The 25,439-nt window shown below is 47.9% G+C and overlaps 2 protein-coding genes and 1 long non-coding RNA gene across 3 annotated transcripts in view; 2 read left to right on the top strand and 1 right to left on the bottom strand.

Moving 5' to 3' along the window:
• Positions 1–1,872: 1,872 nt before the first annotated feature.
• On the bottom strand, positions 1,873–19,767 carry LOC129497577 (uncharacterized). Its single transcript, XR_008661964.1, has 4 exons — positions 19,592–19,767; positions 5,330–5,508; positions 2,234–2,350; positions 1,873–2,009 (listed from the first exon to the last, which is right to left on the bottom strand). It is a non-coding gene; the product is annotated as an uncharacterized LOC129497577 (long non-coding RNA).
• Positions 18,601–19,494, top strand: AGRP (agouti related neuropeptide). Its single transcript, XM_055306535.1, has 3 exons — positions 18,601–18,730; positions 18,911–18,996; positions 19,207–19,494. Exons 1-3 carry the CDS (start codon positions 18,601–18,603, stop codon positions 19,387–19,389), a joined length of 399 nt encoding a protein of 132 aa, XP_055162510.1. The 3' UTR covers positions 19,390–19,494.
• Positions 19,768–20,157: 390 nt separating the features above from the next.
• Positions 20,158–25,439, top strand: part of ATP6V0D1 (ATPase H+ transporting V0 subunit d1) — a 39,088-nt gene continuing 33,806 nt past the window's right edge. The window contains exon 1 of the mRNA XM_055306292.1: positions 20,158–20,373. Within this exon, the coding sequence (XP_055162267.1) occupies positions 20,244–20,373 (130 nt within the window). The 5' untranslated portion in view covers positions 20,158–20,243. The remainder of the gene's footprint in view (positions 20,374–25,439) is intronic.

The following is a 25,439-nucleotide window of genomic DNA, read 5'->3' as shown; positions in this document are numbered from 1 at the left end:
GACCATATGTTCACCCATCAAACAATATTAATAAAATGTAAAGAACATACAGACATGTTCTATGACCACCATGGAAGGAAATTAAAATAAATAACAATGAGAGATATACAGAAAAATCTCTGATATTTGGAAATTACACAACACACATCTAAAGAATTCAAAGGTCAAAGAGATATTTGAAGGGAAATTAGAAAACATCTTGAGTGGAATGATAAAACTAAATATATCAAAGCTTGTGCGATATACGGAAGCAGTAGTTAAGGGGAAGCTTATAGCTTAAAACTAGAGAAGAAAAGTGTAAAGTGTGGATCAGTTCAACATTCTCATGGCTTTGCGTGAGCGCGGTGCAGTGTGAACCTAGCAGGGCAGAGGATCCCTTCTCCTGATCTCACTGCCTACAGGCTCTCCCATCGCCTCCATATGTAGTCCTGAATACCGTTCCAACACACAACTCTGACTGTGTCACTCTCGGCTCTAAACCCTCTCATGGCTCCCCATTGCTTCAGGATGAAATTCAGAATGGACCTGGCAAGCTGGCCTTTTAGGACCTTTATTTACTTCTGAGGTCATGCCCTGTTTGCCACGGTGCCATCCAGCTTTCTGAACTGTCTCTTGAAATCATGAGTTTTTCTCTCTTTTCTGCCCTATAACTAGGGTTCCAGATAAAATGAAGGATTCCCAGTTAACCTGGATTTCAGATATGTATGGATAACTCTTTAAGTATGCCCCCAAACTGCATGGGGCATATGTATATACAAAGAAAGGTATTCATTATTTATCTAAAGTTCAAGTTTAACTGGGGGTTAAATTTTTTTTAAGATTTTATTTATTTATTCATGAGAGACACAGAGAGGGAGGCAGAGACACAGGTGGAGCAGGGAGCCCGATGTGGGACCCTGAGCTAAAGGCAGACGCCCAACCACTGAGCCACCCAGGCATCCCGGGGTTTAAATTTTTATTTTTTATTTGTCAAATCTGGCAGCCTCACCCAGAACTAGCACATAGTCTTTCTTTCTTTCTTTCTTTCTTTCTTTCTTTCTTTCTTTCTTTCTTTCTTTCTTTCTTTCTTGATTATATTTATTTATTCATGAGATACACAGAGAGAGGCAGAAACATAGGCAGAAGGAGAAGCAGGCTCCCTGCAGGGAGCACAATGCGGGACTCGATTCCAGACCGGGATCACACCCAGAGCCAAGGGCAGACAGACGTTCAGTCACTGAGCCATCCAGGTGTCCCTAGCACATAGTGTTTCATGTGCCCCTTCTCTGCTTCTGTGTGTGGCTTATTTTCCTTAGAAAGGCTCAGCTTAGAAATAACCTCCTCCAGGAAGACCGTTCTCTCCAGAAGACCGTTCTCTCCACTTGTCTTTTTCAGAGTCTGTCTCATTCACTGCTAACTCCTCAGCCCTTGCAACAGTGTCTAGCACTTGGAGGACACTCAATAAATACTTGCTGAAGGAATAAGTGCTGACCTAGGTCTCAGCTATTTCTTTTTTTTAAGGATTTTATTTATTTATTTATAGAGACAGACAGAGAGAGAGGCAGAGGCACAGGCAGAGGGAGAAGCAGGGTCCATGCAGGGAGCCTGACGTGGGACTCGATCCAGGGTCCCCAGGATCAAACCCCAGGCTGCAGGCGGCGCTAAACCACTGCACCACCGGGGCTGTCCCAGGAGCTGGTCTATTTCTTGCCGTCCAGGCCTGTGGCTTCCAGTTTAGGGTAGGGGTCAGGGGGGAGGCAGGGGATGCGTCAGTTACCTATCACTGCAAACAAACCACCCCAAAATTAGTGACTTAAGAGAGAAGCCATCATGTAATTTGCTTAAAAATCTGCAAAATAGGCAGAGCTCAGCAGGAACAGCTCACCTCTGCCCCATGTGGCGTCAGCTGGGGCTAGAAGATTCACTTCCAAGATGACTCACTCACATGGCTTTCAAATTGCTGCTGTATGTTGCTTCTCTCCACATATGCCTCTCCACAGGGTGGCTTGGACTTCCTTATAGCATGGTGGCTGTGTTCCAAGAACAAGTATCTCAAATGACACAAGAAATAGCAGATTCTAGACTTTTAAGGCCAGGGTCTGGAAACTGATATAATTTCACACTCTATTCTATTGCTTAAGCAAGGGGCAGTTCATATTTAAGGAGAGAGGACAGAGACCCTTTCTCTTAATGGGACCAGTGCTAGAAAATTTTGTGATCATTTTTAAAAGTCACCAGAGGGGAGAATACTCACTACAAAGAAGTTGACAGAACCCATCATCTGTACCCAGTCCAGATAGATGATGGTCCATAGGATGGACCTCTCTCCACAGGTCAGCAGGAGCCACAGGGCCAGTATGTTCAAGGCAGCCTGGGGGTGTGATAGTGCCGGAGACAAAGAGAGAGAGAAAGAGACAGAGAGGGAGGAGGGGGGATGAGAAATATGGAAAGAATCCTCCCTTGAAGGAATGAGGACTGAGCAACTCAACTCATGTAGGCACTTAACAATCCATCTGAAACGAGGCTGCATAATTGGCACCTATTATGGGTCCCTTGGGATGTTGTAAACAGAAATTGTGAAACCGTATTTTTTTTTTTGGCTTTGAACAATTTTAAATTTATAGAAAGTTGACACAATAGCAAAATGAACAACCCACACACCTGTCACCTCGTTTCACCAATGGTTAACATTTTGCCACATCTGCTCTTTGAAAGCAAGGTACAAACAAGACATTTTCCTCCTAAATCCTTCAGCCTGCATCTCCCTCCCCATCCCTCCACACCAATGGTTCTCTGGCCAGGGGGTGATTTTGTCCCTCAGGGGATATTTGACAATGTCAACTGGAGACACTTTTATTTTATTTTTTTTTAAAGATTTTATTTATTTATTCATGAGAGACACACACAGAGAGAGAGGCAGAGACACAGGTAGAGGGAAAAGCAGGCTCCATGCAGGGAGCCCGATGTGGGACTCGATCCCAGGTCTCCAGGATCACACCTGGGGCCAAAGGCAGGCGCCAAACCACTGAGCCACCCAGGGATCCCCTGGAGACACTTTTAAATTATATTCCTTACTGAGAAAAAAGCTCACATCACACAAAATTCACCATTTTAACCATTTTCAAATGTATACTCCAGTGTGCTTTCGTATATTCATGATACGATGCAACTCTTAATACTATCTAATTCTAAAACATTTTTGCAGACATTTCTGCTTGTTGCAACTGATAGGGTGCAGTGCTCCTGACACCTAGTGGGCAGGGACCAGAAGTGCTGCTGAACTCTCAGGAGAATCATCTGGCTCCAAGTGTCACCGTTCAACATAATTACACCGCTATTAGCACATCTGAGCAAAGCAAAAGTAATTGTGCTGTCGACCCCAGTGGTCTTAAGAATGTCTTTTTAAAAATTCACTTTAGAGATAGAGGGAGAGAGATAAGCAGAGTCAGTCTGAGCAAAGAGCCGGGCTTGGGGCTCGATCCCATAACCCCGAGATCATGACCAAAGCTGAAACCAAGAGTCAGACACTTAACTAACTAAGCCACCCAGGCACCCCTAAAGGATGCATATTTAGCATATCTATTTTAGTTCAGGAGCCAAGGTTCACACATTGCCTTTTGCTGTTAGGTCTTTTTGGTCTCTATTAATAAAAAAGAATATTTTCTACCCCACACTCAGTCTTCTTGTTTGATTATTTTTCGTAAGAGTTCAGGCTGGTTTTATAGCATAATATTCTGGAATTATCAGATTCATATTTAACATTTTTGGCAAGAACACGATATTGATGATTATTGCGTCACATAAGGAAGTCTATAAATTGAGGTTGCTGTGCTATTTGTGGTGTTGAAATAGGATGGTAATGCAGTTGAGAAGACAGAAGGTGCTGTCTTCCACTTCCATCCACTCAAGTGTGGCACCCAGGCAGCCACTCTGGCTGGCTTACCCTTTCTGAAAAGTAGAGATAGCCTGGGGAGGATTTTCTCACTCTCGGGGAGTCCTCAGGCCCTCCTCCCTTCTCTTTGCTGTCCCACCTTCAAGGGTCAAGGGGAAGGCCCCAAGAGCTGGGGGTTTCCTCTGCTAACTTCAGGGAGTAGGCCCAGCCCAGGGTGGCTGGGAGGACTTGGAAGGACACCTGGGACTCCTTCAGCAGTTCTTTAGTTCCCAGAAAGAAGAAACCGGATGGTAGAAGTGTGTGGGCCAGGATGGGGGTAAGGCTGGGAACTGCAGGCCTGTTAGCATTCTTATGGTGAACAACTATGCAAAAGCTGTATAGAAGTCACTCCAATCCTCCTCATTTTGGGAAACACCTCCCACCTTTAGGAACCCTCCCTAAACACAACCTTCTCCAGAAACCTACCAGGACTGCAGAAAGAAGGAAATTACTCCTGTTCTCAAAGCACTTCAGGCTAGAACCACCACAAGGGCAGAAGTTCTATTCCTTTTTAAAAAATATTTTATTTATTCATGAGACAGAGAGAGAGAGAGAGAGAGAGAGAAAGAAAGAAAGAGAGAGAGAGGCAGAGGGAGAAGCAGGCTCCATGCAGGGAGCCTGACGTGGGATTCCATCCTGGGTCTCCAGGATCACACCCTGGGCCAAAGGCAGGCGCTAAACCACTGAGCCACCCAGGGACCCCCAGAAGTTCTATTCCATTACACTGGCAGTGGAAACATAACAATCCATATACAGTTTTTTAAGCCAACAGTAAAAACAGCATATTACAAAAAAAAATCAGTTTTGGGGTGCCTGAATGGCTCAGTTGGTCAACCATCTGCTTTCAGCTCAGTTTATGACCCCAGGGGTCCTGGAATTGAGCCCCACATGGGCTCCCTGCTCAGCAGGGGAGTCTGCTTTCCCCCCTCCCTCTGCTGCTCCTCCTGCTTGTGCTATCTTGCTCTGTCAAATTAAAAAAAAAAAAGAATCTTTAAAAAATTTTCAGTTTTCTGGGGGCACGTGCCTGGCTGAGTTGGTGGAGTGTGCAACTCTTGATCTCAGGGTTGCAAGTTCAAGCTCCAGGTTGGATGCAGAGAATACCTAAAAGTAACATCTTTTATGTTTTTTAAAGATCGCTTATTTATTTATTCATGAGAGACATAGAGAGAGAGAGGCAGAGACACAGGCAGAGAGAGAAGCAGGCTCCATACAGGGATCCCAGGACTCTGGGATCACGCCCTAGGCTAAAGGCAGACCCTCAACCACTGAGCCACCCAGATGTCCCAAAAGTAACATCTTTTTTAAAAAACTCAGCTTTCTGGCTTTTCTTGGAAAATCTGAAGCTCTGACATTGGGCTTACACCTCTGCCTGGCGTCAACGACTTCCCCTTTCAGACTAAGCATGCACGCCACACTTACCTAATCCCAAGTCCAAGTGTGGCTTTTAGTCTTGCTCCTTCACCTTGCCCATGCTGTTTTTTTCTTTACTTGTGTCTTTGAAAAAAGATGACAAGAAAAGAGAGGTCTAGGGTTGTGTGCTTCCAGGTAAATGGGAAAAGGCATATTTCATTGTAGAATTGAAGAACATTCCTGTGCACCTGTAATGTGATTAAAGTGAGTCTGTGTTTAAAAACAATATTGACCTCAAGCGTCATTGTGTCTTAGTATTGTGGCTGGGGGGTTACTGGAATGTCAGACTCCTCTCAGCTCCATCACTTACAAGCCCTGTGACCTCAGACAAGACTGTGATAATACTCAGATGCCTCTGCAGTTTAAACCTCTCTCAACTTCTTGAATACTACCCAGCTGCTATCCTATCAACAAAACACCCGAGTACATGACTTTCAAGGCCGTGCTGAAGAAGAACAAGATTCCACACCAAGTCATTTTTTTCTAGGCTGGGAATTTGCCCAAAGTCAACACCTGCCCAAACCAAAAGCCAGACCTGGTTCCCACGGGTAGATTTTTGACGCTGACTTTGGCAGAAGGTGCTGGCTCATTTGACCCACTCCACCCCCAGGGCCACTCCAGGGGCCAGGCCACTGGAGGTCACAACTTCTGTGAGAATCACAAGCTGAAGGCTGAAAGGGTTCAGCTAAAGTCCAAAGAGGACCATCAGGTCTCACCCAGATCTGAGAAACTCCCTGAGTACTCCAGCCACAGCCTTCAGCCTCAGATGCCAGTAGGATTTCCAGAACCAGGACCAGGGATTTGTGGGACAAAGGTGACTTTCCCCAGTAGGCTGTGAGTGAGGAAGCAAGAGGCCTCAGAGACTCTGAAGAGCCCATATGGGTCCACAAGGGAAACAGACTTAGAATAAAGCATTGACCACAGAAAAACATGGACAAGAGTTATTAGGGCATCTGGGTCGCTCAGTTGGTTAAGCATCTGCCTTCGACTCAGGTCATGATCTCAAGGTCCTGGGATCAAGCCCCATGTTGGGCTCCCTGCTCAGCAGGGAGTATGCTTCTACCCATCTCTCAAATGAACAAATAAAATCTCTCTCTCTAAAAAAAAAAAAGAGTTATAGGGACATCTGGGTGGCTCAGTGGTTGAGCATCTGCCTTCAGCTCAGGGCATGATCCTGGAGTCCCAAGATCGAGTTCCGCATTGGGCTCCCCACAGGGAGCCTGCTTCTTCCTCTGCCTGTGTGAATAAATAAAGATTTCATGAGAGACACAGAGAGAGGGAGGCAGAGACATAGGCAGAGAGAGAAGCAGGCTCCATGCAAGGAGCCCGACATGGGACTCGATCCCAGGACTCCAGGATCACGCCCTGGGCTGAAGGCAGGCACTAAACCGCTGAGCCACCCAGGGATCCCCCTAAATAAATAAAATATTTAAAAAAGAGTTATAACGGAACTGAAGATGTCAGTCGGGAACGTGTTTAGCTGCAAGGATGAGAAAACCAGAGTACCTTAAACAAATATTTGTTTCATGTTTGTCTCATGCAATACAATACCAGGAGGTGGGCAGACCAGGGTTGGTGCAAATGGTTTACCCTGCCAGGAGGGCACAGTCTGCTTTTCTTGCCTACCATCCTTGGCAGCTCAATCCATTCTCAAAATTGTTGCCTCATGGTCATGAGTCGGCTGCTATACCTCTAAGCATCACATTCACCTTCTGGGCAGGAAATTGAAAGGAAAATAAGAAAAGGAGGCACTTGTGCCAGGGAAGCAAAGCTTTCCCAGAAGTCTACATAAGTCACCTGGGTCACACTGTGTCCCAGGGACACCACGAACTCTTAAGGAATCTGAGGAAGTTAGTCTGTTTAACCAGGCACTACCCCAAACAAAACTGGGCCTCTTTGGGGAGGAAAGGGGAATAGGTATTAGAAAGGCAACCAGCTGGGTCTATCACACCAAGTTCTTATACAACCAAAGGCCTGGTACCTCATCTGAAACCAGTCTTCAGGTTTTTCAGTTATATGAGCCAATATATTATTTTTGTAATATAAGACAATATGAATCAAGCTTTCTGTTCATTACAACTGATATCACATTGGTACTGTCTGTCTTTTTCCCCTTTTACATTTTTATTCTGTATCATAAACAACAACAAATGCTTTTCTTCACATTCATAATTTTAGGAAATTGCTGCCTTTTCCGGTGGAGAAAAACAATCTACAGACAGAAAAGAGGAAGTACAATACTGTGAAGCTCTGCAAATCCCAGAAGTCAATGTCTTGAAGATAACTTCAGGAGACAGGAAGAAAACAAGTGTCACAAGAGACAAGACAAGAACATATAAGGAGGGACGCCTGGCTGGCTCAGTGATTGAGCATCTGCCTTTGGCTCGGGGCATGGTCCCAGGGTCCCGAGATTGGGTCCTGCGTTGGGCTCCCTGCATGGAGCCTGCTTCTCCCTCTGCCTGTGTCACTGCCTCTCTCTCTTTCTATGTCTCTCATGAATAGATAAACAAAATCTTACAAAAAAGAACACATAAGGAGAGCAAGCTGACCATTTAAATGTATTTATTAATTCGATCTATTAATTAATTTATTTATTCTATCAAGATAGAAAACATTTCCAGCACTGCAGACATCATTTTTATTCCTCTCCTTTGGTCAGTATTGTTCCCAGAATTAACCACTATTCAGAGTTCTGTCACTATTTGCTATAGTTTTGTTGTTGTTTTTAAGATTTATTTGAAAGAGAGAGAGAGCATGTGTGCGTGTAGTCATGGAAGGCCAAAGGGAGACAATCTCAAGCAGACTCCCCACTGAGCAAGGAGCCCCACATGGGGCTCCATCTCACAATCCTGAGATCTTGACCAAGAGTCAGAGGTTCAGCAGACTGAGCTGCCCAGGTACCCCTCCATTTGTTACGTTTTTACCTAGTTTGGGACACCATATAAATGGAATCACACCACATTCACTCCTCTATGGCTGGCAAGTTTTATCCAACATTGTGTCTGGGAGATTTATCCCTGTTGTGGACAGCAGTTCATTCTGTTTTTATTGCTGTGTAGTCTCCCACTGTATGAATATACCATTTTTTATTCATTTTCCTGCTGTTGGATATTTGGATTGATTCCAGGTTTTAGCTATTATGAGTAAAGTTGCCAAGAACATTCTAGACATGCACTTTGGTAGAAATCACAGTTCTCCTGGATTTGTACTGAAGAGTGAACTTGCTGGATCATATGTCAGGTTAGGAGTTACAGTGAATAGTACGGTTTTCCAACTTACCTCTTTCCAGTTCTAGTTATTTCATATCCTCACCAACACTTGGTTTTGTCAATCTTTTTAATTTTAGCCAGTGTAATTAGTGTACAATAGTATCTCACTATGGTTTTATTTTTAAAGTTTCTTTATTTTTGAATTTTATTTATTTATTTACTTACTTATTTAGAGAGGGCACACATGAGCAGAGGGAGGGGCAGAGGGAGAGGGAGAGACAGAATGTCAAGCAGACTTCATGCTGAATGTGGAGCTTGATGTGGGGCTTGATCTCAAGACCCTGAGATCATGACCTTAGCTGAAATCAAGAGTCAGACACTTAACCAGAGTCACCCAGCTGCCTCTTAATTTATTTTTATTTATTTTAAAGTAATTTCTACACCCAATCTGGGACTAGAACTCATATCAAGAGTCAGATGTTGGGGATCCCTGGGTGGCGCAGCAGTTTGGCGCCTGCCTTTGGCCCAGGGCGCGATCCTGGAGTCCCGGGATCCAGTCCCACGTCGGGCTCCCGGTGCATGGAGCCTGCTTCTCCCTCTGCCTATGTCTCTGCCTCTCTCTCTCTCTCTGTATGACTATCATAAAAAAAAAGAGTCAGATGTTCTACCAATTGAGCCAACCAGGTGCCCCTTGCTGTTTTAACTCACATTTCTCTATGAATTAAACTCCATATTGAGTGATATTGAGCACCCTTCCACATGCTTATTGACCATTTGGAAATCGTCTTTTGTGAAGAGTCTGTTTTAGATCTTTTTCCATAATGACTATGGAATTCTTTACATATTCTGCAGGAGTCCTTTTTTGTTTTTTTTTTTTATTAATATTTATTTATTTGCCAGAGTGAGAGAGTACAGCAGGGGGAGCAGCAGGTAGACGGGGGGGGGGAGAAGCAGGCTCCCCACTGAGCAGGGAACCCGATTTGGGGCTTGATCCCAGGACCCTGGGATCACAACCTGAGCTGAAGGCAGATGCTTAACCAAATGGGCTACCCAGGCGTCCCCCTCTTTTTAAATATATGTAGCACAATGTTCTTTTTCCAGTGTGTAACTTATCTTCTCATTTTCTTAAAAAAAAAAAGATTTTATTTATTCCTGAGACACAGAGAATGAGAGAGAGAGAGAGAGAGAGAGAGGGAGAGAGAGAGATTGAGGGAGAGAGGCAGAGGGAAAAGCAGGTTCCATACAGGGAGCCTGATGTGGGACTCAATCCCGGGACCCCAGATCATGCCCTGAGCCAAAGGCAGATGCTTAACCGCTGAGCCACCCAGGCGTCCCTATCTCTTCATTTTCTTAAATATCTTTAATTAATGACCAGAAGTTCTTAATTTTAATGGAGTCTAATTCATCAAACTTTGATGCTTAGAGCTTTCTGAGTCTTGGGTTTTTTTTTAATATTTTATTTTTTTCTGAAGTAGGCTCCACACCCAATGTGGGGTTCAAACTCATGACCTCCAAATCAAGAGTTGTATGCTTCACTGACTGAGCCAGCCAGGAGCTCCCTTTGTGTCTTGTTTAAGAAATCTTTGCCTAGTCCAAGGTTAAAAAGATAGTCTATGTTTTCTCTAAAGTTTCACTGTTTTACCTTCACAGTTATGCTGATGCTCCATTTCTTTTCTTTTTTATTTTTTTAAATTTATTTATTCATGAAAGACAGACAGTGAGAGAGAGAGAGAGAGACAGAGACACAGGCAGAGGGAGAAGCAGGCTCCACGTAGGGAGCCCGACGTGGGACTCGATCCCGGGTCTCCAGGATCACGCCCTGGGCTGCAGGTGGCGCTAACCCACTGAGCCACCCGGGCTGCCCTGATGCTCCATTTCAAATTAATTTTTGTGAAGGCTTCAAAGTACAGGTAAAACAGATACTCACTTACTTGCTCCAACACCATTCCACCACTTACGTAAGTTTGCATAATTCATTTTCGACCATTCTTCTTTTCTAACATAGGGACATGCAACATGCATTGCTTTAGTTGCAGCCTATTAGTTTTGATATATTTGATAGTATTTCGTTATCATTCCATTTGAAACATTTTCTAGTTTTCTCTTGTGACTTCTTTGATTCATGATTAGTTAGAAATGTGTCCAAGAGCATAACGACACTCAGCACAGTTTTGGCACGGTACTGAGCCCACAGCCTCATGGGGGCTGAGTTGAATGGAGGTGGAGTGGCTGCTTGCTTTTGTCTATGCAGCTCCTGGGAGCCCTGTAGGTGGGTGAACAGTTTCCACCGCCAAGGTGTGTGGGGAGACACTGTAGGGTAGCATGTCTAATAAGTCCCCTGCCCCACGATGTGTGTGTGTGTGAGTATGCACACACACCCCATCCTTCTCCAGCTCTAACATATCCCCTGAGCCATGCAAGAAGAAAGGAAAGCAGGCCAACCCCTTCTTAGGTGAGTGATCAAAACTAAGTCACTTAAGCTGTAGGCCAGTTTCCTGATCTGTTAAAATGGGAATGGTTTATTTCAACGTTCTGCTAAGAATTAAATGTATGGGATAGGAGTCTTGCCGTGGGACACTGTAAACTGATAGTAGGTAAAGGGATGAGGTAGGGAGGAAAACGTGTTCTATGCCAGATCCTGACACAAATTCTGGCTTTGGCCACACTTGGAGAGGAGGACCCCTACCTAGGGCTTAGTGGAGATAGTTTACACAGGGCCTACAGGGGGAAAATTGGGAAGTGGCCAACAGGGCTACTGGCAGAGGGGTACCCTGAGAGTTCCTCCTCCTATGATGGGCTGGGCCTTGGTGTTGTGTGAGAGCTGTGCTCCAGAGGTTTAAGCTAGGAGGTTATTCTTTCCAACCAAGGTCCCCAGATGAACACTCCTCTCAGGACTCAACCTCCTCCCAGGTCCTATACCTCTATCTCCCAGGCCTTCTTTGCCGCTGGAGGCAAAAGGGATGGGAAAGGGTAACAGCAGAAAGGAAGGGGTCCAGAGACCCATGGGAGCTGCTGCAGCTCTTGCTGCTTTCTTCAGCTGGCCCTGGGCTCACCCTGAGCCTGTCAAGTCAGGAACCAGTGCAGTTCTGTGCCCAGTGCCTTAGGAGCATCTCCACGGCCATGTCCAGAATTCTGCAGTCTCTGATCTTATCTGCACAGAACCCAAGTGGCAAGGATGAGCAAGATGGAGCACTCCTGGGGTTTTAGCAGAAATAGTAATTCCTGGGTGCCTGGGTGGCTCAGTCGGTTAGGGATCTGACTCTTGATCTCAGCTCAGGTCTTGATATCAGGGTTGTGAGTTCATTTTTTTTAAAAGATTTTATTTATTTATTTATTTATTTATTTATTTATTTATTTATTTAAGACACACACACACACACACACACACACACACACACACAGAGGCAGAGACACAGGCAGAGGGAGTAGCAGGCTCCATGCAGGGAGCCCGAAGTGGGACTTGATCCCGGGTCTCTGGGATCACACGCCAGGCTGCAGGCGGCGCTAAACCGCTGGGCCACTGGGGCTGCCCAGGGTTGTAAGTTCAAGCCCACATTGGGCTCCATGCTTGGCGTGGAGAAGAAAAGAAAGAAAAAGAAGAAAAGAAAAGAGAAAAGAAAAGAAAAGAAAGAAGAGAAAAGAAAATAAGAGAAAGAAAGAAAGAAAGAAAGAAAGAAAGAAAGAAAGAAAGAAAGAAAGAAAGAGAAAAAGAAATAAGGAACGAACTAAGAAAGAATAGTTTCTGGGCGGACACCTGGGTGGCTCAGCAGTTGAGTGTCTGCCTTTGGCACAGGTTGTGATCCTGGGTCCAGGGATCGAGTCCTGCATCAGGCTCCCTGCAAGGAGCCTGCTTCTACCTCTGTCTATGTCTCTCTGTCTCTCATGAGTAAATAAATAAAATCTTGGGACACCTGGGTGGCTCACTGGTTGAACGTCTGCCTTCTGTCCAGGGCGTGATCCCGGAGTCCCAGGATCAAGTCCCACGTCGGGCTCCCTGCATGCAGCCTGCTTCTTTCTCTGCCTATGTCTCTGCCTCTCTCTCTCCGTGTCTCTCATGAATAAATGAATAAAATCTTTAAAATAAATAAATAAATAAATAAAATCTTAAAAAGAATAATTCCTAGGTAACCCAATGGTTCCTGTTGTGAAAACACCTTTGTTCTTGGGGCTTTAGCTGAGCCACTGAACATCCTCAGGGAGCTGGGTTGCTTCCTTCCATGGGGATAGGTCAGAAACAATGAAGGGGACATCCTGGGCACACCCCCCCCAACAGTGCCATGCTTCTGTGAAGGGTTGCTGGGGACTCAAATTGCACTTATCCAGAGATCCTGTTAAATGTAGGGGTCCTCTCCTCACCTGGAATGGAACAAGCCCTTCACCATTTTGTGCTGGCTTCCTGTGAGTGTGGAGACTGATGTCTGCCTGTTTGGACATGTTGACAGTGAGGAATCACCCTGAGACAGAAGGGGAGGTGCTGCAACACCCTCAGAAAGAGAATATTTCACACTGCTGGCAGGTGGGAGAAGGACTGGCTACCTCTCCAGGCATCTGGGAGGGGACACTGGATTGTAGATGTCTTCAGCAGGGGCTGGGGTTGGAATTTAAGATGGCCTTTGCCATACCAGGAGGGCTCAAGCATCCAGACTGCAAGCCACATTCTATGAACCAGGCTGGCTGGGCCTTTTTGTCTTTGGCATCCCTGGGCCTTTGTGACATTTCATCTAAACACTCCAGCCACAGCTCAACTGTTCTGGGTACTCCTAATAAAGGGCCTACTTCCAGCACTGAAAGGACTATAGGGGAGGGGGACAGGGAGTTAGACCAAGGCCTGAAGGTATGGGGTATCTCTGGGCCTGAGCTTCCTTGTAGTCTGTCCACCAGCTGTCTCTGCACCTTGTTCCCTTCTCTTTTGGCTTGGCTCCAGCCTACACTTTCGCTGACAACAGGAAAGCCCATGAAGCCTGTCTGATCTCAGGATCAGGAGTTTCAGGTCACCATGGCCTCCAAGTCTAGCTTGGGCAAAATGCCTTTCATGCAGCATGCACTCAATAAATAGTTCTTGTATGGATGGGAGAATGGCAAGTGCTGGAATTTGGCATTCATGAAGCAAACATGACTCTCTCTTCTAGGAGCACCTGATCACAGTGAGATCCCTTTCAGCTGACGTCTCAAGACACCACCCCGAAATAACCCCCATCCATCCTAATTCCCCTTCCTGGATAATTGAGGGGATCACACCTCTCCAGGAAACCTCTGCCTTTTGGAAGTCCTACAGATGAGCCACAGGGGCAAGGGCAGTGTGCTGGGTGGGGGGCTGGTTTTCAGAACAAAGTTGGAGTAGGAGAGCCAGTGGGTGCTTTGCTGCCTCCTGCTGGACAAAGTAGGAACAGTGCCCTTAGAGATGTGAACTCCCTTGAGGAGAAATAAGAGGAGAGGCAGGGGTCAGGCCCCCCTCCTTGTCCTCATACTTGGTCTCCAGCACATAGCAACCACATTCTACTCTTCTCCCTGAAGTCAGGGTCCCTATGTTTGGGTCTCTCTCCAGCCAGGTAGGCTCTGCCTCGCCCCAGGTTTCTCAAATCCTCCACCCAGAACATTTCTAAAGGTCTTTTTTGTCAATAAGCATGATCATGGGAACATCAAGGCAGTTCCTGACCAATAAAATCATCCCCACAGTATTTATGCTCATTAGCAGATGAAACGGGCTTCCGAGGGGGCTTTTATAGACTACTAGATGTAGGCGGCTGTGTTCGTCAGGAGGAAAGATAAATGTAAGGATCAACAAAACCAAGGGAAATAGAAAATAGCAGAAAGGCAGAAATTTAATTGTAACAAAATTTGATAAATCAAGCCAAAGACTGGTTATTTGCAAAAACAAAATTTGGTTAGTCAATGGAAATTTCACTTTAGACAGAGGTACCGATATGCACATAGATACACAGAGCTATGACAAGAAACCCAACAATGTTTTGGGCCAATTAAGCGGTGGTGGGAGGGGGATAGGTGACACAGTGCTGGTGGGCAGTAGGATGATGAGGGTGAGAAAGGATATAAACAAATGTTGATTTCTTCTTCTGGACTCCAGCCGGGTGGCAGGAGAGCTGCTGGGCTCTTGTGATTATGGTCTGAGCCTATGCACACTCATGACAGTGATACAATGTGGAGGTGGCTATAGATGTTTGCCGATTGACTCACTGACTGAATCGACTCTGGAAGTAGCCGACCCTCTGACCCCAGGGGAGCGGGGAGAGAAAAGACTCTATTGACTGCTTACCAGGCTGGGGCTCGTCAGGCAGGAACCAGGCTTGGAGCAGAGCCTGTATCAGTGTTAAGCTGTAAAACCAGGCAGGTTGGTAAACTATGTTCCTGTTATGGGTCCAGGAAACTTAACATTGTCCTTTGTCTGGCTCCTCCCTTGACTCTTACTCAAGTTTCATGAATGAGTAAAAGTTTCCTCTTCCAGAAAGCCTTCGGAGCTAACTTCCTGCCCCTCCCTCAGCTGGGGTTGGTGCTTGTATTGGTCCTATTTGTTCCTGGGGCATTCTTCTATCAAAGCATTTGTCCCACTGCATTTAAAAATATATTTTATTTATTTATTCATGAGAGACACACAGAGAGGCAGAGACATAGGCAGAGGGAGAAGCAGACTCCATGCAGGGAGCCTGACAAGGGACTTGATCCCAGGACTCTGGGATCACACCCTGAGCCAATGGCAGATGCTCAACCGCTAAGCCACCCAGATGTCCCTATCCCACTGCATTTTAAATAATTCTCTTTGGTTTTTAAAATTATATATGTATATATATATATATATATATATTTAAAGATTTTATTTATTTATTTTAAAAAATATTTTATTTATTCATGAGAGAGAGAGAGAGAGAGAGAGAGAGAGACAGGCAGAGGGAGAAGCAGACTCCATGCAGGGAGCCCAATGTGGGACTCGATCCCTGAGGATCACACCCCAGGCCGAAGGTGGCGCTACACCGCTGGGCCACCGGGGCTGCCCTTCTCTTTGTTTTATGTTTTTATTATGAAGATTTTCTTTTCTTTTAAAGGATTTTATTTACTTATTCATGAGAGACAGACACACAGAGAGAGGCAGAGACATAGGCAGAGGGAGAAGCAGGTTCCACCCAGAGAGCCAGATGTGGGATTTGATCCCGGGACTCCAGGATCATGCCCTGGGTCGAAGGCAGGCACCAAACCGCTGAGCCACCCAGGGATCCCTATTATGAAGATTTTCAAACATACACAAGGGTATGGGCAGCCTGGATGGCTCAGCGGTTTAGCGCTGCCTTCAGCCCAGCGTCTGATCCTGGAGACCTGGGATCGAGTCCCACGTTGGGCTCCCTGCATGGAGCCTGCTTCTTCCTCTGCCTGTGTCTCTGCCTCTCTCTCTGTCTCTCATAAATAAATAAAATCTTAAAAAAAAAAAAACATACGCAAGGGTGGCAGTAATGGGATAACAAAGCCCAGGTACTCAACATTTTTCAATTTCAACAAATTACCAACTCATGAAAATTTGCTTCATCTATACCATGTCCTGCTCTTCCTCCTACTGGAGGAATAATTATTTCATATCATTTTTATCAGTAAATACTTCATTATATTTCTCTAAAAGATAAAGCTACTTTTAAAAATGCTATTGAAACCACAATATCATCACAACTTAAAAAACTAACAATTATTTCTTTTTTTTATTTTTATTTTTTTAATTTTTATTTATTTATGATAGTCAGAGAGAGAGAAAGAGAGAGAGGCAGAGACATAGGCAGAGGGAGAAGCAGGCTCCATGCACCGGGAGCCCGATGTGGGATTCGATCCCGGGTCTCCAGGATCGCGCCCTGGGCCAAAGGCAGGCGCCAAACCACTGCGCCACCCAGGGATCCCCAACAATTATTTCTTAATGTCATCAAATATCCAAAGTTTATGTTTCTCTCATCATCCTACTATGTTTTGATGGTTGTTTTTCTTGACTGTCTCCCTCACTGGACTTGACGAGGGACTTGGGCTGCCCCTGGGGGTGCTTCAGCCCTTGTCCATCACTGCCCATGTCTTCACCTGCACACAGGAAGACAGTCACTGCTCTGTAGATGAACAAAGTGACTGAGAGGGATGAGCATCCTTCCTCTAGAACATAATAAACTGTTCTTAGCCTGGAGACTGATCAGGCCCAGCCAAGCACTCACAGCCCCCACCTCAACTCACCTGGGGCACCTTTCCAAAATCCACATGCAGTCCCTGCTCTCCACCTCCAGCTTTTCAGCCAGAATCTCTAAGGATGGGGCCAAGGGACAAGAATTTGGGGAAACTGCCTCGGGTACATTTGATGTATTGCCCTTCCTGAGCCCCGAGTGGCCCCACCAAGATGGGAGCTTATCTAGCACCTGATGCCTTCACCCTGCACTGCTCTGAGAAGAGAAAGCCCTGAGGTAGACGACTGGGCCCAGATCTAGCCTCTGAGAAAGAAAGGTCAATATCAATTGTCAGGAAGGCCTTGACACCAGATCTATTTTGTGAGAGTCATCAAAATAGCCAATAGCATTGTCAAAGGAAGAAATGGGGATGGCCCTTTGCTGGATTATCCAGGGACCATCTCCTCAGAGAGGCTTTCCCTCACTCCCCAGCCTCCTCCTCCTGGGCAGTAGTATGTGACTCTCAGAGCTCCTAGGACTGTTTACCCTGTGCCAACCACAAGTGAGCCCAGGGCTAGCCTGATACCAGTAGAGACATCAGTGCCCATCTGTGAAAGAAGCTGGCACAGCCCCGTCATCTGCAGAGTGGCCTCCCCCCATGCAACTGAACCCCCAGACTGAATGTTGGTGTTGAAGGCCAAAGGCTGTCAAGATGACAACATATGGTTTCCATCAGCTGCTGGGAGGACTTCGTCACGGCTCATCCTGGGCAGAATGGCTTGTGTGAACCAAGACTGCAAACCCCAACAACTTCTTTATCCTCCTACTGCCACAGGCCAGCTCAGTTTGTACACTGAGGCCTCGAAGATAATTCAGCCTGTACCCCTTTCCCAGATGGGCAAGTGTGTGTTAAAGAGTCCCTCCAGAGGGAAGGCAGGGGCAAGCGGACACCTGTGTGTCCTCGCATCTTCACAAAAGGGAAGTCTTCACCCTGGCCTCATGCTGATGAGACCAGGCGTAGGCACAGGCCTGACAACACAGGGCGGAAGGGAACAGCCATTAGCACTAATGAGACAGGCAGCCTGAAAGCTTTTTACTTTGAAGCTGCTCGCCCACCCAGGGAACAGTCCGTTCTGCCTCCCTGGCTTCCAGGAACCCCAGGCGGAAAAGGGTTTGGGAGGAGCAGGGTGGGGGTTTGGAGAAGCCTGGAGGGACGAAGGGGAGGGGGAAAGGACCAGGGATGGAAGCAAGAGGGCTTGGTTTTGGTTAAGTGGACTTCTCCCCTCCTTTTTCCCTCAAAAAAACCCCCAAGGGTCTAGGTCTGCACCCAACTCTGGCCACTGGCCTATCACCCTCTTCAATGCCCTTGACCAAAGTTCCTGGAAGCAAAGGAAACAACATGCCACACAGGGTCTGAGTGAGCTTCTCCGGGACCATAAATTAAATTAAGATCTCAGGGCTGTCTGCCTTGTTATAGCTAATGGCTCCAGCCTATCCAACCTCCCCACCCCTACCCAAGTTCCTGTCCTGCAGAAATTTGGGGGTTCTCAGCACCCTATCTTGTTCCCAAACTTTGACTGGCACCTGGGGACCTCACTCAAAATTGAAGATGGGCACACCTCTTATAGAGCATCCAAAAGCCCAGGTTGCAGGGAAAGAGGCCTGAGCTGTGCCCCCACACTCTGGGGAGGGCCCCTTATGCCCTGGCTGCAGGCAGCAGTCACGTGTGGGGCGTTCATTAGACCCTGCCATATAAGCTGAGGGTGCGGAGTGGCCAGAAACTCTCCAGGCAAGGATCCAGCAAGCAGAGGTAAGTCCTCAGATTAGACAAAGACTCCTGACCTCGGGGAGGTCTCTGTCTGGGGTAGGGCACCTAGAGGGTGCATTAAGGATGAGAAGGGACTGAGTGGTGGGTCTTACTGCTGGCCAGGTCATGCTGCCTGCAGTGCTGCTGAGCTGTGCCCTGCTTCTGGCACTGCCGCCCATGCAGGGGGCCCAGATTGGCTTGGTCCCCCTGGAAGGCATCAGAAGACCTGACCAGGCCCTGTTCCCAGAGCTCCCAGGTCAGTATGGGCAGGGGTGGAACTAACTGGAGCCTTGATACTCTCTGGCCACAAAGTATCCTGCTTGGTATGCGCCCTCCTTCCTCCTTCCCAATCCCAGGCCTTGGAGGTGGGTGCTTTGTGGAGGGGCAGGGGCCGGGGAGGGGAGGGGTGGTTCTGCTTTCACATCATCTGTTCCAGGCCTGGGCCTGCAGTCCTCCCTGAAAAGGGCAACTGCAGAACAGTCTGAAGAAGCTCTGCTGCAGGAGGCAGAGGCCTTGGCAGAGGTAACTGCTCAGGAAAAGGGGGGAGGCCACAGGCCTCGGGAGGGGACATCAGGCATCGCCCCCTCTCTCCACCTCATAACCTCCTCAGCCCGGGTGATACTGCAGACTACTCCACACTCCACTGCCATTCTGCCTGGATCGAGCCAGGTGGCATCCCTGGACCTGCCTTCAGGGGCCCATGCCTGCAATCCTGCTCCCCCACTTCTGTAGGTACTAGATCCAGAGGGTCGCGAGCCACGCTCCCCGCGTCGCTGCGTACGGCTGCATGAATCCTGTCTGGGACACCAGGTGCCGTGTTGCGACCCATGTGCCACGTGCTACTGCCGTTTCTTCAACGCCTTCTGCTACTGCCGCAAGCTGGGTACTGCCACGAACCCCTGCAGCCGTACCTAGTGGGCCAGCGTTGGGGTCGGGGCTGTACACGGGGTAGCGAATAAAGGCTGGGACCAACCCCAAGGCTGTGGCGTTATTTCGAAAGCGGCTGTCGGAGGTGGGAGGTCATGGAGGTCACCGCACGGATGCGGGCTGGAGCCAAGACATCACACACACACACCTACCCCAGGGTCTAGGCTACCCCGTCATCTGAATCACTTACATGCACGCTCTCACAGTGCCAGGCGCCGCTGGGGAGGCAGAAGGGTCAGGCTCCAGCCCTCCAGAATCTTGTACAAGAGACGCGGCTGCAGCGCGCAGGGCACGTAGGGGCTGTGAGTCCTGGCGGGCCGGCACATCAGGCTCCAGGCCTGCTTGCAGCTAAGGGGACCTGTGACCTCAGCGAAATCTGCCCCCCGAACTGTAGTTCCCTTCGGGAGAAGACTGCCTCAACAGTCTGGAATATTTCCAAGCATATTCGCATCTTTACTGGGCCTGCCCCTCGGTGCCAGGTGCACCAGACTGGGGGGCTGGGGGGGGGGGGGAGCCAGAGGGCCCAAGGGAATCGCCGCGGCCACGTGCGCCACCACGCGGCCGGCCTCAGACACGCCACATTGCTCAAGCCCTTTAGTGAGAGGCTCGCCTACCGCAGTCGCGCAGGCGCCAGAGGGCCCACGCCTGCGCAGTGCTTTCACGCGAAACCACCCGGAAGCCTGGCGCCCCGCAGGGCCCCGCCCTCTCGTGGTCACGTGAGGCGCTCGCGCGTCACCTGACCCGCTTGACAGCCCGCTGCTGGCGCCGAGTCAGCTGATCTTGGAAGCGAGCTGTCCGCCGGCCGATCGGGGTTCTCCGGTCTCGCCACCCCCGCCGCAGCCATGTCGTTCTTCCCGGAGCTTTACTTCAACGTGGACAATGGCTACTTGGAGGGACTGGTGCGCGGCCTGAAGGCCGGGGTGCTCAGCCAGGCGGACTACCTCAACCTGGTGCAGTGCGAGACACTCGAGGGTGAGCCGCGGGGCCGGGCGGCTGGGCCTTGAAAGGCCGGCAAGGACGCTGGCCCGGGCCTGAGGGTTCCGCGATCTGGGCGGGGAAGCCGGAGGCGGGGGTTCCTGAAGGGCCTGAGAGGACTCGCTGGGAATCCAGGGGCCGATGGCGGGCGCCCCGGAAGGGAATCTCCCTGCGCTTGCGACTCGGCACGGGCCCAGACGCAACCAAGGCTTTAAGAACCGCGGTGGTTAGCCTCTGCTGGGGCCGCCTCTTCCCGCCCGTATGCCTGCCGTGTAGTTTATAAAGAGGGTGTCTCGAGAGTGGTTGATCGGTGGTGCAAGAGGCGCCCATACAAACCTCTTTACCCTGACGTAGCCAAAGAGTGGCCCAGTGGCAACTCTTACGGAATCTAAGCGCCCCCCCCCCCCACTTTCCGCCTAATATACACCAAGGCATTTGGGATCACTGTCTTAGTCTTGCCTTGCGGGGTGAGCCTTCCTGGAGAATTGCTGAGCCAGCCTAGTGAGAGAGTTTCCTCCCATCGCTGACCCACTGGCTGAGCAGTCTCCCGAAGGCAGTGATTCGGAGAGCGAGAGGTGGCCCTCCAAGTTTGGAAGTTCCTACACTTGTATTTGGCTAATAAATCCCACCTCCTCAGCGAGAAGGTTGCCTGTTGTAACAGGATTAAAAAAAAAAAAAAGCTCAAGAATGATGAGAAGCTAAGTTCCCCTTTCTTCAGCTCCAAACTGGGATTGACCCCTTTAGGCACAGCTGCATCAGATATACTGAATTAGAGATGTCCCCGAGTCCCCACTTCCCCTGTTGATAGTGAAGGGCATTGTGGCTGGGATGTAAGTTCCCATTTCTGACCCTCAAGAGCAAAAGTACTGCTGGCTCCATGGTTGGTAGTTGGAAGGGGGAGATGATTTGCTCTCTGAAGGAAATTTTCTCATCAAAAACTTACTGAGGTTAAAAGAGGATTCAATTTTTAAAAATCAGTTATTGTTTATCTTGCAAACTAGACCAGTAAAGTGAAAATAAATACTTAAGAAATTTAAAACTTACTGAAGTTAAAATGCAATAATTTTGGGCACTGATTTTAACATAAACATAGGAGAAAAGCTGTTTGCCTTGTGAGAGTGGAGATGGGAAGGAGAGGAGAGGAGAGCACTTTATGGTGCTGCTTTATAGGAGCCTGCCAGCAACCCTATTATCCTCACTGAGAGGGAGGCTGCCTGGGGCAGGGCCTGGCACACAGTTGGCATTCATTATGAGTTTTGTGGACTGACTGGGACTGGAGATCTTTCTTTGCTTAAATCTGAAGCCGAATACCATTTATGACCAACTGGCATTTGGTAAAGTTGTGTTTCTCTTCTAGGTTTTCCTCACTCATGGTGCTGTCTGTCCTTCCTCCTCCTGTAGAGCTTCTGGGGGCACTAGGTTCCCATCTTCCCAGCAGCCTCTCCACTATTATCTTCCATAAATATCTACCCTGCAATGCTGCTCAGCACATGGCCTGCCTTGTGGTACCCCTTTTAGACCTTTAGGGTCACATTCAAGGATTCCCTAGCTCTTCGACATGTGCTCCTTTCCCTTACCCAAGCCATCCTCCTCAACTCTTGGTACACATAGTGTGGTGGATCCTGGGGTTGGACAAATCTGAGTTTTAATCCTGGCCCTGCCAATTCCTGGATTACCCTGGACGAGTTATTTAACACCTCTGGCCTTGGATTCTTCATCTAGTATATTATCACTTATTTCACAAGGTTGTAGGATGTCAGCCAGCTTTTACATACAAACACTTAGTCTAGCAACAAACACAGAGTATGTTCTAGGTAAGTGTTAGCTCTTGCTTTCACTACATTGCATCTGCCATTGCCTCTGTATCCTTCTTATCCCCATGAAGCCTAGTGATTCCCACCCTTCAAGGCCCAGCCCCAGTAGTACCCCATCTTAGAACCCCCTTGTGATCATCCTAGGCTAGAATGTTGTTCCCTCTACCCAATTACAGCTCCTGTGGTTGTCTGTGCTATTTTACTAGAAGTTTCTTTTAAAAAAAAGATTTTATTTATTTATTCATGAGAGACACACAGAGGGAGGCAGAGACATAGGCAGAGGGAGAAGCAGGGTCCCTGCAAGGACCCCGATGTGGGACTTGATCTCAGATCCCGGGATCACGCCCTGAACCAAAGGCAGACGCTCAACCGCTGAGCCACCCAGGCATCCCTTCCTAGAATTTTCTTGGCATAGAGTTTGGGATTCTTGGGATCCTATTTGCTGGAGATGCTTAAGACTTGAAGGGTCTGGGGATAACCAGAAGCAGAAGGATGACCAGAAACCCCATTATCTTCTATAGAAAGTCCTTCTGCTTCTGCAAGTGATACCAGAGGCCTCTGTTGTTGGGTGTTTTTGCCTCTCTATCTCCAGAGGAAAGGAGAGAGGGGAGGGGAGATCAAGAAAGCCTTTGGTGGGGATCTCTGGGTGGCGCAGCAGTTTAGCGCCTGCCTTTGGCCCAGGGCACGATCCTGGAGACCCGGGATCGAATCCCACGTCGGGCTCCCGGTGCATGGAGCCTGCTTCTCCCTATACCTGTGTCTCTGCCTCTCTCTCTCTCTCTCTGTGTGACTATCATAAATTAAAAAAAAATAAATAAAGCCTTTGGTGCCTAGTAAGATCTGTAGACATGTCCTGAAGTGACAAGATTTCCAAAGAACATGTTTCAGGTGTCGTATAGTTCCCAGAAGGCCCAGGGCATTAGGCAGTGTGTGGTGTTCTGCAAGGAAGGACAAACGCATACCCTCCCCCACGCCCTGGACCTTTCTCCCTGAATTCCACCCCAGCAGGGCATCTGCCACTGACCTCTTCTGCTAAACACAGTCTTTTGAGACCTCTGAAGCTCAGAAGTTGTCTCTATTTTCCATCTTGTTTGATTGTCTATACTCAGAGGTAGGAGAAAAAACCTGGAGAGGTCCTACCCTTTGATTAACTGAGGGGACAGAGCTAAGTGGTCACAAAAGCACTTTTTATTTATTTTTATTTTTAAAAATATTTTATTTTTTGAGAGAGAACACAGCAGAGGGAGTGGGAGAGGGAGAAGCAGACTGCCTGCTGAGCGGGGTGTCCAATTCAGGGCTCAATCCCAGGATCCTGGGACCATGACCTGAGCTGATGGCAGCTGCTTAGCTGACTACTAAGCTACCCAACTGAGCTACCCAAGTGCCACATCACAGAAGCACTTTTTAACACTGTGTGTTTGTGGATAGATATGTGGAGTACCTTCTGGGGGCTGAGTCTTGTGCTGGAAATTGTGGGGAAGACCAGGTAAGCTAGAGATAAAGAGAAATCATGCAGTGTTACTCTGAATGTTTTCATTCATTCAGCGTATACTTATGGAGCACCTATTTTATGCCAGGTGCCACGATAGGGGCTGAGATGTTTTGTTGAGTATGTTCTCTTGACCCTCATAGTCTGGCAGTGGAGGTCAGTGTGGGCAGGGGGAAGACATGAAGAGATAAGTGTAGCATAGAGGTTACGAACGTAGGCTTGCTACTTCATGGCTCTATGGCCATGTAACCTCTTTGTCCAGAGTTTTGTTGTTTTTAAAATGGTAATAATAATGGCACCTACCTCATGGGCTGGTTATGAAGTTTAAACAGGATAATTCATGAAAGCACTTTGCATGAATTTGGCACATGGCAAGTGTTGAGTCGGTGTTAGCTGCTGTTATTTTATTTTTTTAAGTTTATTTTATTTTATTTTTAGATTTTATTTATCCATTCATGAGAGACAGAGAGAGACAGAGAGACGGGCAGAGAGAGAAGCAGGCTCCCTCCAGGGAGCCTGATACAAAACTCCATCCCAGGACCCTGAGATCATGACCTGAACCAAAGGCAGATGTTCAACTGCTGAGCCCCCCAGGTGTCCCTTTGAGTTTTATTTATTTAAGTAATCTCTACACCCCATGTGGGTTTTGAACCCCAAGATCAAGAGTCACATACTCTTCTGACTGAGCCAGCCAGGTGCCTCATTACTGTTATTTTATGAAGTAGACTAAATATGTAATTTAATATTAAGGATAATACCGGTGAAAGTGACAGTGAAGTGACAGAGAATCACAGGGGAACTTTATTTAGAGTGTGTGGTGGGTTAAGGTCCTGCTGAGGAAAGGATATTTGAGCTGAGATGTGAACAGTGAGGAGGAGCCAGCCATGCAGAGAGCTGGGGCCGGGAGAGCATTTCAGGCAGAGAGACCAGCACATGAAGGCAGAAATAGCTGGTCCAGTCAGGGGGACCAAAAGGAACCCTGGGACGGGAATACAAATCTTCTGGGAACCCATACCCTTATTTTGAAAAAAACAGGCAGAGCCCAGGGAAAGAAATCCCTGGCTCCTTAGCACATAATATGGGGGCAGATAGTGATGCTATCTTTCTACAAAGGCCTGCCAGATTTGGGGTTGTTGGATGTATTTCAGGCATTAGGAGCATATGTAGTGCTACTTCTTTTTTTTTAAGATTTTATTTATTCATTAAAGAGCGAAAGAGAGAGAGAGAGGCAGAGACACAGGCAGAGGGAGAAGCAGGCTCCATGCAAGGAGCCTGATGCGGAACTCAATCCCAGATCCCGGGATCATGCCCTGAGCCAAAGGCAGATACCCAACTGCTGAGCCACCCAGGCATCCCTGTAGTGCTACTTTGATGTTCAGATGTTTGCTCACTCAGGAAACACTTCCTAAAGGCCTACTGTGTGCCAGCCCCTGGGCTTTATAAGTGAGCCAAGCAGGTATTTCAGGCATTACCGTAGTTCTTAGCTTTGACCCTGGGTTCAGCCTAAGAGCATTGCTATTAATTTGTTTGACTGGCCAAGGGAATTCAGGTGTGAGTGAGGCTCCAGCTCTGCCTTCCAGAATTTTTTTCCCTTCCTCTTTCCTCTTTAAAACTATCTTTAGGGCAGCCCTGGTGGCGCAGCGGTTTAGCGCTGCCTGCAGCTCAGGGTGTGATCCTGGGGACCCGGGATCGAGTCGCACGTTGGGCTCCTTGCATGGACCCTGCTTCTCCCTTTACCTGTGTCTCTGCCTCTCTCTCTC

This window comes from Nyctereutes procyonoides, unplaced genomic scaffold (assembly GCF_905146905.1).
Source record: "Nyctereutes procyonoides isolate TBG_1078 unplaced genomic scaffold, NYPRO_anot_genome, whole genome shotgun sequence".
Classification (NCBI taxonomy): domain Eukaryota; kingdom Metazoa; phylum Chordata; class Mammalia; order Carnivora; family Canidae; genus Nyctereutes; species Nyctereutes procyonoides.
Note: the sequence above shows the minus strand (reverse complement) of the source record. Positions and strands in the feature narration are given on the sequence as shown.

What these genes read in the sequence shown, in the direction of transcription:
- AGRP (XM_055306535.1), top strand. Translation starts at nt 18,601, where the DNA reads ATGCTGCCTGCAGTGCTGCTGAGCTGTGCCCTGCTTCTGGCACTGCCG. An exon ending in CCTGTTCCCAGAGCTCCCAG is followed by an intron (nt 18,731 to 18,910) that starts GTCAGTATGGGC and finishes CATCTGTTCCAG; the next exon opens with GCCTGGGCCTGCAGTCCTCC. An exon ending in AGGCAGAGGCCTTGGCAGAG is followed by an intron (nt 18,997 to 19,206) that starts GTAACTGCTCAG and finishes CCACTTCTGTAG; the next exon opens with GTACTAGATCCAGAGGGTCG.